Source organism: Nannospalax galili, unplaced genomic scaffold (genome assembly GCF_000622305.1).
Source record: "Nannospalax galili isolate Female #2095 unplaced genomic scaffold, S.galili_v1.0 scaffold62, whole genome shotgun sequence".
NCBI lineage: Eukaryota > Metazoa > Chordata > Mammalia > Rodentia > Spalacidae > Nannospalax > Nannospalax galili.
The window spans coordinates 1,446,994-1,461,284 of record NW_008348573.1 but is presented as its reverse complement, the minus strand read 5'-3'; the positions used below and the strand labels follow the sequence as shown (position 1 = coordinate 1,461,284).

Here is a 14,291-nt window from a genome sequence, read left to right as displayed (position 1 = left end):
TTTTTTTTTTTTTTTTTTTTTTTTATAACTGAGTGCACAATAAGAGTAATCCCTGGGAGTGTTATCCCCAGGGTTTTACATTTTAGGATTCTCATCTTCTAATCTATCTTTGTTTGCCAGTTGCTGTACTGTCTTGTTGCTTGCCCCACTTACCCATCTATCCGTCTGTCCGTCTGTCCATCCATCCATCCATCCATCCATCCATCCACCCAACAAGTATGTTTTAAATATCCATTGAATTCTAAGCACTGAGTTATGTTCTGGAAATATGTGATCAACATAAATGTGAACCCTGTTTCTATGACAACCCAAGGAAGAGACAGAAGTGAAATCAATTTTCCAATAAGGCGAGGTAAGAGGGTGATTTAAGTACAGAGTGCAGTGGGAGTGGGGAGCAGAAACAGCTAACACAGATTGCTGGTGTATGGAGGACACAAGGAAGGCTCCCTGATGAAGTGACACTTAGACTGAAGTCAGCCAACTAAAGCACTATGCTTGTAGAGAATGTGTGCCAAGGCCCTGTGGGCAAAGATTAAAGATTAAAACTCAATATGGCTGGAGTCTAGAGGGTAGACATCATATATTTCACAGTGTGGTGGCTTATGTCTGTAATCCCAGCACTTGAGAGGCTGAGGCAGGAGGATTACTGAGAGTTTGAAGCCAGACTTGGCTACATAGTGAGTGCCATATCAGCTTGGGCTAGCACCACCCTCCAAAAAGAGAATACACGATTCTCTGGTACAATTATGCCACTGAGTCATGATAAATAAAGGTGTGGGAGGTGTGGCTGGCCATGAAACTGGTGCCAGGTCCTAAAGGACCTTGTAAACCAAACTGGGAGATTACACTTCACTACAGTGGTGAAAAAAATTCTAACTTGGCAAGGCACAAGACCTTTAAAGGCTCCTCAATTTCCTTACATAGTGTGGGTGGAGGAGACAGTCATGAAAGTTCCTCCTGTACACTAACAGAGGCACTTGAATCCTGCAGCTTTCTAAGTCCTACCTTGTAGTGGTTTCTCATCAGGCTTAGAAAGTGCTGCCACTTTGATGAGGCTAACAATCCCATTGGCCACACAGCATGCCTGCTCTGTGTTCACACTGTAAGTGCACCCAACTCTCTGGGGATTATCCCATTATGTACTGGGAATGTTTGTTACCTGGTACCAGGCTAACCCAGGAGGGGCAAGAGATGAGTTCAGGTTCAAAGATTCATTTGGGATAATCCAGAGCCTAAAACCTGCTCAGATGGCAACAGGAGCTGAGAACTGAACAAAACAAAAAACATCCTGAAGGATCACAAGGCTCTGTGATTTCAAGACTCTGGAACAAGATTCTTAGCTTTGGTTTATAGAATCTCAAGTTGAAAGATATCCCGGCACATTTATTACAAGCAGTTGGTAATCTTTCCAGTATCAGAGTCTACTTTTTTGATATAATTGTATTTATTTGTTTATTATTTGAGAATTTCATACATACATACAATGTATTTCAGTTACATCCACCCTCAATCCCCTCCAGCTTTGCTCTGACCCCCACCCTCATGTCCCTCTCTGAATCTCATGTTCTCTTTTTTGGTTTTAAAATGTCCCACGAGGTCAAATCAGTGCTGTCCACATACACACACGAATGTGAAGCCATCCACTAGAGTGTAGTTGACTGACCAGAGACTATGCCCCTAATGAAAAGACACTCCTGCCCCAGCAGCCATCAATCATCAATAGTTGTTCAGCTAGTGGTCAGGGCTCTTGTGCCCCTTCCCAATCAAACGTCTTCTGGACATGATAGGACCCCTGCACTTGTGAATTCACAGTAGCTGTGATTGCCTGCACAAGACCTGCACGAGATCAACCAGTCAACATTCCAGCACTGGGGTGGGGGTGGGGTTACTATTCTTTTTTTTTAAAATTAAGTTTTAGATACTGGTGGAAACTTCAGAAGGATGTTGAACATAAGGCCTCCCAACCTTTCTTAATGTCTGCTTGGTCAGCACTCTCGGGCTGGCTTTCCTCCTACTCACTTTCAGAGGCCCCAAGAAGGCATAATTTTCTCATCACTTTATGAACACAGGAAGCCCTAACTCCTAACACACTAATAACTTCAGAAACGCTCAGAAATCTCAGCTAAAGTCAACTCTTCAAATTTTCAACACAACTTGATCTGAAATGTTTTCCTTATTTTGAAGCCCAGTAGTTTAAGGTAGAGAAGAGGAAGATACATGTGTTCTCTTTCCCTTACAAAGGACTGGGGGGCAGAACAAGAGGAGAGGTCAGGTAGCATCCAAGCAGGCTTGAAGGGCCTGTAGGAGGCCATCTTTGCTATCCTACACTGCACTGAGATGCCACAGAAGTCCTGGTGATAGGCATAGGCTCCTGAATCAGACTACCCATGTGCAAAGCCTTTACCAAGAATGTGACCTTGGGCCAATGAGGTGCTATATTCCTTAGTTCCCTGATCTATAAAATACAGGTGATAACAGCACCTGCCTGATAAAGGATAGATGAAGTGGATAAATTGACACAGGTAAACAGGATAGTGTTTGGAGCCCAGAATGTGCCATCTTGTATACTGGTTGATGTTATGTTACCATCTACAAGTGGTAGAGAATTACATGATTTTAGACCTTAGTCTCTCAGAAGTGGGAGTCAACTTTGCCACAGACAAAATGCTGCAGTGATAAGAAGCTGAGCCTAATACCTCACTTTACAGAAGGAACAATCCAGAGAGTTGGAGAAAGAGCCTGACTACTGCTGTAGTGTAAGATGTGGGGGTGGAGGGACTTGCAGAATAAAATTGGGCTCACAACTGCTATAACATATCACTGAGTCAGTGTGCCCGGATACCTCACTATCATGTTTAGTTTGGTTACTTATTTAAATTGTTATCAGACTTAATTTTTTACATGATCTGGTTAATCAAGGCAAACAATTTAAGGTGGCCAAGGTTTAATAGTTGTTATTAAACTCTTATTAATATATAACTACTCACATGTATGTAGATGGATTTTCTAGACCATGGATAAAGTGGAAAAAATCCCCAACTAACATTCATCCTTTCTTTTGATAGACATCTGTAAGGTATTCAACTGTAAGGTATGCAAGCACCCATTATTTTTTAACTGTACCACACACATCTGGAAGGTTCCCTGAATCAAGGCAGCATGGAGTGGAATGAGAGCTGCTCCTACTAGGATTCAGGAGATGTGGGGGACACTGAACGCTTCTTTCAACCACATATGACATTTGTCTTGTCATTTGAGTCCTACAGACATTCTCTTGGTGGCTGATTACACCCAAAGAAAACAAAGTAACTCAGTAATGGCAGAATAATTTCTTTAACACTGGTCTTGCTAGGACCTCAGCAGAGGAAAGGAAACTTTTATCCATAAAAATGATCCTGTTAAGTAGTAAATCAGATCATGCTTCTTGGCTGAAGATGCTGTGGTGGTTTTCAACACGGCTGCTGAATAAAGGCCTGAAATTTGCCCAGTAGATACAAACTATGTAGACTAGCCTCTGTCAGCATTCGTGTCCTGGCCTGTAACCGTCTGGCTGCTGTGGCCTTGGAGCACCTTTCCCCTTTGTTCCTCTTCCCTTCATCCCTCTCTTTCTCAGTCAGTTCCGAGCAGTGTTCTTGCTGCAGACTTCATCTATGATGTGCATGTCCTACCTTTCAGGGATAGTACAGGTTACCTCCTCTGCCCAGGTGTCCATGCAGCTAATTCTTACCCCTGGCCAGTCTTCGCTTGGTTCTCATCTTCCCAGTAAGACCCTGTTTAGTTACTCTGCCATGTCCCACAACACTGGCTCTCCACAACACTGACTCTGATATGTTATAGCAGTTGTGAGCCCAATTTTATTCTGCAAGGCAGATCCTGGTTTTCTTTTCTTCCTCTTGTTGATTACACTCTAACATACTGTGTGATTTTCTCATTGTGCTTCTCATTCACTGCCTCCTCCCCATCAAAAGGTGAGTTCTAGGCAGCAGAGCACTTTGTCTGTTATGTTCTCAGATGCATCTCCAGTGTCGGCCACACAGAGGGACCCAAAAGACACTTGTTGAGGGGTAGGTGAGCACCTTGGGAAAACATCAGGATGACAACCTCAAGTGAGATTCTGTTTGCCTGAGAAATGAATGGTCTCCTTTTGAAGAACCTCTTTCCCTTTCCAGAGCACACCTGGTGCACCTCTGTCTTGCTATCAGAACACCTCCCTCCTTTGTCCTCCATAGGATTTGGTGCTTTCCTTTGGACATGGGGCAAGGAAGGCTGAGGTATAAAGCCCCACAGCCACTGCCTTGTTGTAGCTCTTGGGTAGTGTCTGAGCAGAGCTTTTTGTACACTCCCTGTCCAGGAAGAGGGTGTGGTGCTCTCCATTCTAACTCTTACAGTAACTGACAGTTGCTAGTCTCTCTGTAGGAACAGGGCCCACATATCTCCAAAGCTGGGGGTCTGGGTAGGGATCATTCAGCTGTATAGCTGGAATGTCTACAGCAGCCACAGAGATAGGCTGAGGATCCGGGCTCTGGCCTCCCACGCCTGTTAGCACCTTTACTACAAGTGGGTGGGGGAAAAGTCAAGGCAGCTGGCAGTCTCGCTCATCTGAGCTCCAGTGAAGGAGAGAGTGAAATCAGGGGTGAAACTCAGGGAGCATTTCTTGCACTTCCTCTCTCCCTGCTATTTCTAACTCCATTAACTGCTAATATAGGAGATGGCTACAAATAGGGGTCATGAAGGAAGATGAGAGGAATAAGGCAGTTCATAAAGAGGGAAGACTTTGTTTTGTCTTGCCGACCAACTCCTAGTCCATGATCTCATTTCTAAAGACCCACAGTTGTAATAGTCCATAATTACTTAATCATTCTAGCTCTGCTGCTTTTACTCAGCTTTCAGGGCCAGATAAACATGTTGTTTATTAAGGAGATAACCTAAGTTCACAAACAAACAAATAAACAAACAAAAAACAAACCACAAAACAATTTGAGCATTTCTTAATAGTAATTCCTCTCGTAACAACGTTGCATGAAAGGAAGAAAAAGTATTGCAATAGAAGAAAATGGTTCCTTTTCCAGGACTGTTTAGAAACTCAAAACTTCATCTTTCAGCATCTTTTGGTTTTTGCACTTTGAACCAATGTGGGAACACACTTGGCAATGCTCAACTGGCATGCAGCCTGCCATGGAACCTTGGTGCAACCTGAACCCTTCTGAGTATAGAGATGACTTGTGACCAGGGTAGAAACCCTCTTTTTGCTGAGGTTGGGGTAGGGATTTACACTTCCTCTGTGTGCTTCAGGCAGAACAGGAGCAGCTGAGCCCGGGGATATGTGGAGTAGGGACAGGTCAAGATGTAGAGAAAGCAAGAGTGAGTACAAGATACAAGAGGTGGCAGATGGTTAAAAGGTCCAGTGAAATGGCACTTAGCACCTAAAAGGAAGGTGCGTTTACAGGAACTTAGGCAACTAGGTCTCACAACTGTAGGGGAAACACAGGCGTGGCCAGTCAGGGTCATGGCTGCAAAGACAGTGAGATCCTCTCATGCACACCACAAAACTGCCTTATAGCCAAGTGAGACAGCAGGATTGAGAGCTAGCCCCTAACTTTCCTAATAAAAATGTTGACACAGGGAGAAAATTAGAAGTGATTGATCTTAAACTCAACAATACATCTTAAAGTTGGGATGCAATTTCGGGATTTCAGCTAAAAAGTCACTGGACGTAAAATAAAATAATAAAATACTACTGATAATATTAAAGTAAAAATACTAGCTATAATATAAAAATACAGAAAGCATACATAGACAAATGACAAAAAACAAATATGCCTTTGTACTAAAAGGGAAAAAAATGAACAAGCAAAACAATAACAAATTCCAATCGTTGTAATACCTACCTTGTAGTGAGGACTGTAAGTCTTTCATATTTTGGTCTAAAAGCTGTGAGGGAAGGAATCCAGAGCTTATCTGGGGTTTGGGGTCTGGCTCTCCCAGGCCCCCTATTAGGGCTGGCTCCTTCAGCCGTTCATCTCCAAACACTGCGGCCCACTCTCTGCTGAACTCGCCCTCGTCCAGAGATGAAGCATTGAAGATCTCATTCAACAGCAGGAGGTCATCCTTGTCCCCTTCAGGTTCTGGGGTCTCTGCCATGGGGCCCAGGCAAGCTGGTGGAGGCAACAGAGTACAGAGCACATGACTTCTGAGGACTTGAACCTCAGGAACAGCTGTCATGGGGCTGTAGTAGAACAGATTGAGCGAAGGCTAGATTTGAGGAAAAGTTAACCCAAATAGAAATTTATCTCATGACACCCTTATTAACAGATTTCAGAAAAAAATTTCTAATTCCATGTTCCCTTACCCTCTTCCTCTAAAGCAAGCTCTGTTTCTGAACATTATTTGAATTGAGGGGGCTGGAGAGATAGTTCAGTGGTTAAGAGTTCTTACTGCTTGTGCAGACGATCCAGGTTCCATCTCCAGAACCCACATCAGATAGCTAACATCCACCTATAAGTCTAGTTCCAGGGGATCCAATGCCCTCATAGGGGACCTGGCCTCTAAGGACACTTGTGGGCATGTGGTGCACATAACTCATGCAGGCACGTGCACACAGACACACACACACACACGCACACACACACACACGCGCGCGCACACACACACACAAATAAATATTAAAAAAAGAATCAAATTGAAATATTTTCCACAAAAATCCTAGGGTTTGGGTTTTTCTTTAACATGAAAACAGATCTGACAAAACATTTCTCAGGTCTGAAACAAAAGCCAGGATTGAAAGCTGTTGGTGAGTTTAGTTCCTTGCTTGCAAAGCTTCCCAAGTCTTCCCACACAAGCCCTCAGTCCACATTGTCTGGGCTCCAGCAGCAAACATACCATGTGGTGGCCTGTCTTGCCACCCAAGCTGGGGAGAGAAGCTCAGCATGCCTTGGCCTGGGGGAGCATGTCAGAAGGCGCAGCAACGCCCAAGACATACATGCCTGCTGCAACCAGCTGCAGGAGGCAAAGGAAAGGTGAATTTGGCTTGTCTGAGAACAGCAGTCAGAGAGGAATAGGGAAGGAGGGTTAAGTCAAGGTCTGACAGAGAGAGTGTCAAGAATCCCAGACTCAGTACTGGTAGTGGACATGAGCCCCAGACCTGAGGGAAGCCCAACTTTAGCACGACTGTCACCCTCTGAGGCTCTGTCTGGTCATCTCTGAAGTTACATCACTGGTGATACCCACCTTGGAATGTTATTAGGAAGACTGACAGAATACACCTTCAAACTCCGTCTGTCCATAAGGTTTTAAAGAGAATTGCTCTCAAATATGAAAGCTGAGAAAACACTGAATATTATCCCCATTACAAAGAGAATGGGGATGTGACTCTCAGAAATCCTATGGCAAGCCCTTTCATTGAGTTTTTTTACCTACTTTAAGAATCAAGGACCCGATAGATGTATTAACCGTGGCTTTGTTGTGGTATCTTAACTGCCACTTGCAAACTGCAAACCATTTTTATTGTAAGCCATGAAGCAAAGAAAAATATCATGCTCTTATTTTTTTTTGTGAGCTACATTGCAATTCTGATAATCACAGTAAATAAGATTATCAGGTTTCCCTCAAATATATCCATCTATGTGATAATTAGTAGTAAAGGTTATTGTTGTTTTAAATAAAGCCTCTCTGTGTTCAGTTTGCTGGATCTATTTTCACCCACATGTTAAAGATCTAAAGATTAAGGGGATTTTTGATGTGCTGAGCAGACTGGCTATCAATCAAGGAGGGGAAAAGTCTAGGAACTTATATCACTGTGGTTTTAAAAGAGTCGCAAAACATCACTTAACTGTCTAATTTAAGCACTTTTATTGTTTATATTATAAAAAAAAATCTCAACCAGACATAGCCCGTAGGGGTAGTAGGTAAAAAGACAGGGAAGTGGTGTTGTAAACAGGGTTCTCAGTAGGAACCATCCAGAGCTGTTGGGTGTAGGGAAGGCAGAGCTGATGGAGCAGAGCAGGCAATGGACCTGAATGCATGTAGAAGCTGCGGGACAGCACTCTCAGTGTTCCAGGCTTGCCCCTCAACACGTGACTACTTATGGATTTTCTTCAGTCTCTCTCAGCGTCACCCTCTTAACCTATGCCAACTTTTCTAATCTCTATACTTCCTGCTGTTTGGTGAGACTGGGATGCCCAATCTCTCTCCTGGCTTATTTCTAGTGTGTATGAAACATGTGATTATTGAGCCAAACCCATTTAAGTGGCACCAGTTCAACCATATAGACCCCGGAGGACAGATGACCTTACGTGAGTCTTAGAAGCAAGGGGTATGCCTTCTGTAGTCATCGTACTCAGATTTATGCAAAAACAAGCCCCGGGGAAGTGTTGTGGTGATAGGGTTGGCCATCCAGCAAAGATCATCATGAACATCAGACCATAAACTTAAAGAGTCCTCTAAAAATAAATAGACTGTTAAACCTCTATTCTCATGTTTATTGTTTGGGCTTTATGCCATGGGTGTTCAGAGTAGACCTCAATGCTTTTTTGCTGAGTTAGTATCTCTTTCCTTTTCTTCAGTTGTTCTTTCTTGGGAAGCACCTTCTCCTTCTGATCTTGGTGACATGTCTCTTAGGAGACACCTCATCACCTTCCGATCCAGGTGGGTATGTGGTTCAGTAGGCCAGAGTTCTCCATCTCTCAGGTCACAGTGACTGACTCAGGGAAGAGCACATGCTGGAGGCTTCCCTGAATTTGTATATGAAAACTGGAAGGAAGAAGACCTCTCTTTCTTTGGGATTCTAGGATGCAAATATGCAAATTTGAGGCTTTTAGTGACAATAAAGCTAACACATAGAAACAACCTAAAGAGCTCTAAAGAGAATTTTGACAGCATTAGGCCTGCCCTCAGATCCAGTCTTGCTTTGAACCAATCTACTGCTGTGAATCCTCAATTACATGGATCAATACATTTTGTGCAAAATTCTAAACCTAACCTATTCAAGACAGGCTTCTGTGCTTATAATCATAAGCATCCTTTTCTGTAACATTTTAGTCACAGAAATGAGAAAAGGATCCATGGTAAGGAAGATCCCATCCAGAGTCAGTTATGGATATGGACTTTGCCTATACTGAAGCCCACCCCTGAGTCTCGTCTGTGATTTAGCTTCCTAGTTATTTAGTAGTTAAAGCAGGCTGCACAGCAAAGACATGCTCTTTTAAGACAACTTATTACCTAGCTAAAAGCAATGAAACTGGCACTGACTTGAACCATAAAACACAGAAACCTCCCAATTATTGCACTGATAATTAAGATGCCTGAAATTACTATACATAACTTGGAAGAAAAACTTAATTACAAGTCGAAAAGGACAGGTTCAGGTCTGCAACTCGACAAGTCAAGACTGAGAAACATCATTTGTCAGTAGGCTCTTGAGAACCAGATCATGTTATCATTTTCTTTGAAAGTAGTTCAATCCCATAAGAGAAAATGAAGACTCATAGGGGACGTGATAAGCTCCTTGAGAGAAGCCTGGTCAGAGCTTCTACCTACAGAGACAAGGAGAGGGTCTTGGAATCAAGAACCCGATAGATAGGGTCCCCTGGGCCATGCGCAGCATCTTAACAAAGGCTGTGGAATACTCAGGCATCAGCCCCACAGACATGACTCAGAGTCCCTTTCATTCTCTAGAAGGTTCCATGTTTACTTTCATATTAGATAACCCAACCACAGACATTGTTATAACAATAAAAGCTAACAACATGACACATTCCAGTTCTCACCTCCTACTCCATAACCTTCCCACATTGCCTCTTCCTTTCTGATTTAGCCCTCTCCGTGTCCTCCCCTTTCTTCTAGCAGTTTCCTCTGTTTCCACCATTATTCAACTCTAGCATCTTTAGTCTTGTCTTCTCCAGTGCTTCCTTCCTCTGGCCTCAGGAGACATGCGCACATGCCAACAACATTTTCTTCACTTCATTCTGCTGTCTGGTGATAGGAGAGGGTCAGTTCCAGCTCCCTCTTCGAAGATCTCAACCTCAGTGGCATTTGTACTGTTACCCACTCTGGGAATGCTGTCATCTCCTGGGGTCTCTATGCAGTAGCTCTCTTGGATGGCCTTCTAGATCCTTTTTAGCTACCTCTTCTTACCCTGGCCAACCTTGGGGTTTCATCCCTAATCATCCCACTTCTCTTTCCTGCAGTCTATGTCAAGGAACTTTTCTATTATCACAGCTCCAGTCGCACCTCAGAACATCTCCAAATCTCTATCTTCAATTACAAGTTCTTGAACTCTGACCACAAATTCCTATCTGAGGACCCTTCACGGTGCATCCATTGGTGAGGTAGCTGCAACTTCATGAGGTGACCTCTTACTATGCACTTTGGTTCAACCTACCTAAGAGATCATTCCTTTATTTAAAAACTTTCAGTGGCTTCTCCTGATGACCAGGTCAAGTAGCTCTCTCAGTGGTGGCATGTAGGATTGCCACATGCCCAGTCACCTATCAATGCTGCCTCCTGGGAGCCCATGATTCAGTCAAGGTGCCCTGTTTGGCATTGCTGAAACATGTTTTCCTGCCTTCTTGCTGAGGAACCTGCTATTTTCTCTCAATGAGAAGAACCATACTTTTTCTTTTCTGAAACCAAAAGAGATTCTAGGGATTATTTCCTCTAACTCATTTTACAGATGATGAAAAAAATCCAGGTTAGATCACTCAATCAAGGTCATGCAACTTACTACAAACAGTCTGACTAGAGATCTTTGTCTCACAGTTCAAGATGTTTTCTCAATCTGGAACCTTGCCTTTATGTAGGGTTTTATATATAAGCTGATATAAAAGCCATTAAAGAACTTACATTCAGACTTATACAGAAGCTTTTGTGAAGTGGTGAGGCTTTCTAAGGCCAGAGGGCTCTGTTGGCAGTGAGGTACCATAAGGCACAGAGGCAGAATGGCCAAGATGGCAGATCTACATGCCTGTCCTGCCCAAAGCTCAGAAATAAGACACTTGTGGCCTTGGGAAAACATTCCCCAGAAGAACTGATCCTGAACCAATGAGTTCTATCTTGTGAAAACTCATATGCAGAGAAAATTCTCAAGTTCAGACAGACTGTGGAAAACCAGTGTCAGCTCGTTCAGGTAGTACTTTTGAAATCACACTGAGTTTCATGACCTCAGCATAAATTAGGAACACAGAAGATGGAAACATAATTACAAAGACTGAAAATGAGAGCAGAAGAAAACAAACAGATAAATGTCACTCGATTCACCTTCATCTGTGTGTGAAACAGGAAGACTCACTCTCTGGGTTTCTCCCTGTTCCCCACTCCCCACATGACTAATCTTCAAGGCCACATGCCTTCAGTGCAGATGAAAACCCCAAACACCAACACTATCCTCCTATCACCTAAAAGAGAGTGGGGGAAGATGGGTCGGAAACCACCTGACAAAATGTCAAACAGAAAAATATTCTTCAGGCACTGGTAACAAAGAGTTCTTCTTTGGAATTCAAGAATGCTGTTTCTAAAAACTCCTTTCAGATTTTAAAGCATTATTTATATATATTAAAAAAAAAAGGACAGGCAAGAGTTGGGGTGGGGGAGTCATCTACATCAGCTCTCTGAAAACACAAAACAGGAATCCAATAGTGCTAGAATTGAGTAGGCGCACACACACACAAATACCTGATTCCTAAAACCCTGTTCTTTCACTTTAGTATTTAGACCTTGGTAACCAACGTACCTCACTAAAAGCATAATCTTGGGGTTGGAGTAAGTCTTTAAAGAATTTCCATAGGGATAACTCCAAACATACTACCTGATGATTAAGAACAGTTATTTTAGCCCTGCTTGGTGGCACACACCTTTAATCCCAGCACTTGGGAGGCAGGGGCAGGCAGATTGCTGTGAGATTCAGGCCAGCCTGGTCTTCAAAGTGAGTTACAGTCCATCTGGGATTACCCTGTCTCAAAACACCAAAAACAGCAACAACAAGACCGACCTGCCTAAAAAACACAGGTATTTAATTTATTCTATTAGATAAGAGTCTTATGAGAACCCAGCTGGCCTCAAACTTGCTATGTAGCTGAGGCTGGCCTTGAACTCCTGAACTTTCAACTTCTACCTCCCCAGGTTGGGATTATAGGTATTTGCCATGATCCTGGTTTCAGCATTTTATTTAAAAAATGTATTATTGTTGGGCTGGGGATGTAGCTCATTGGTAGAGTTCTTGTCTAGCATGTATCAGGGATGGATTCTTCTTCAACACTAGAAAAAAAAAATCGTATTATTGTTCTATGGAGTGACCAAGGCCAACAGCATATCCCAGGATACAGAAGTAGGCAGGAGGGAGGAAGAGTTTAAGAGTTTATGAGAGTTCTGAGAACAGCTTAAAACTTGGTCATTTGTTGTATGTCATGTGACGAAGCAATCTGATCCTGTGGCTGAGAATATGTCTGACTACAGGTGACAGCTGAATGACTCAGGAGAAGCCAGGCACTGTGAGATAACAGGTATGATTGCTATGGGCTAAAGGTGCTCACTTAGACCTCTGGTAGTACTGAATGAGCTGTCACTCTGATACCTGGCCAGAATTTAGAATCACCAACAGTGACCATGGAAACAAAAGAAGACAAACATGTTTTTGTAATATGGACAATACTTTTTAAAATTGTCCCAGTCCTTGTCCTAGAGAGGAATCTTTTGAGTAAGGCCAAGTGATAAGATTTAAGTGAGCTGAACTCATCACATGCTCATTTGCTTATGCCACCACTGTTTTAGTTATATGTTAACTATTTTTCTTAGTCCAACCTTGAATAGAGATTTCTACATGCTGTAGTTCATGAAAAGAGGTCAGATTGCTACATGTGGTCATGTGGAGATACTTTCAAGTATCTCAAATGTCACTAAGCTTTCTTACTTAAAATATGTTTATACTGTGTGGCCGAATGTTGGTTTTCTATTACTTTATCATTTAGTAGGAGAAAGCAGATTTCATCATGACACTGGCTGGGATGATACTGGTTGATGGTTCTTGAGGAAGGTTGCTGCTGTCCTAAGAGGCTTTTCTATGACATTTTACTCCTGCTTAAATAGTCTGACAGAATTCCCACAGGGGGTGAACCAGCCGCCAAACAGCAGAGAGTGCTATTGCCCCTAAGTCCTATAAAGTCAGCTGTCCTTGGATTAAGCTATTTTTCTTTCTTCACATTTAATGTCTTGCATATTATAATTTGCATTTTAATTCAGGATTTAGATCTTGCAGCAATTTTCAAAAGGGAATACATTGTGAAGTGAACAAATCAGTTGAGTACGCTCCTCTTCAGTCACCACCAGTCCTCTGTGCACTGAGAGTATATTTACCCTTGTGTTATTAGAGCTGATGTCACCCTCTGGGATGAAAACACAGAAGAGGCAGATACTGAGAAGCATGGCTCAGGCCTGCAGAAGGGCTCTGTGGGTCAGCAGTGATAAAAGGAAAGGAGGGGTTATGTGACACTGCACTAATTAGGAAGATCTGTGATGCCATCTTTCTGCCTGAAAACCAGTACATAATGTTAGGGAAGAGCACTTTCTTAGCTCTATCTTCAGGACTAAAACTAATGAGGTATGAAAGGTGCTTTAAATAAGAAAATGTCAATCTTATTCCAAGGTATCTGGGAGCATGCTATTGAAGAAACTTACGAAAGTGAATTTCTGATTTAATTCTATGAAGAAATTCTGGATGCTGGATTAGAGTTGTACCAAAACTATCAAACTGGAAAAAAAGATCTATATCCAAAGGCTAAAATAGTTTTGCCCCAGAAGGGGAAAAAGAAATACAAACATATGGACTCATATTTGCTGTGTTTGAGTACAAAAACTTTAACAGGATGGGGGGGGATTCTTGGAATGGGGGTAGGACAGGAAGGAACAGGAGTGAGAGTTTTTTTATTTTTATTTTATGGGTATGAGTGTATTGTCTGCATGTATGTGAGTGCACCCGTGTTGTGTAATGCCGCAGAGGTTAGAAGACGGCTTCGGATTCCCTGGAACTGGAGTTAAGGATGGTTCATAGCCACCATGTGGGTGCTGGGACTCTAACCTAGGTCCTCTGTAAGAGCAGTCAGTGCCCTTAATTGCTGATCCATCTCTCCAGCCCCGAAGTGAGAATTTAAAAAAATACAGCCAAGGATCCGAGTGCAACTGACCATGACTACTAATAATCAGATACATACAGATTAGAGATGCATGCGCCAACATCTAAGTGTTATTAGCAAAAACAATGAGTCTTTCTGTAAGAAACAGTATATTTTAAAATGAAATGGAGA

The 14,291-nt window shown here is 42.6% G+C and overlaps 1 protein-coding gene across 14 annotated transcripts in view; it reads right to left on the bottom strand.

Moving 5' to 3' along the window:
• The window catches only part of Ica1 (islet cell autoantigen 1), a 157,953-nt gene that overhangs the window by 7,848 nt on the left and 135,814 nt on the right, over positions 1 to 14,291 (bottom strand). For 12 of the 14 annotated variants that reach the window (XM_029569573.1, XM_029569572.1, XM_029569579.1 and 9 more), the window contains one exon: positions 5,889 to 6,155. In XM_029569573.1, coding sequence (XP_029425433.1) covers positions 5,889 to 6,155 — 267 coding nt within the window. Of the gene's footprint in view, positions 1 to 5,888; positions 6,156 to 8,479; positions 8,783 to 14,291 lie in introns of those variants that run through there. The other 2 variants (XM_029569585.1, XM_029569583.1) reach the window with 2 other exon arrangements.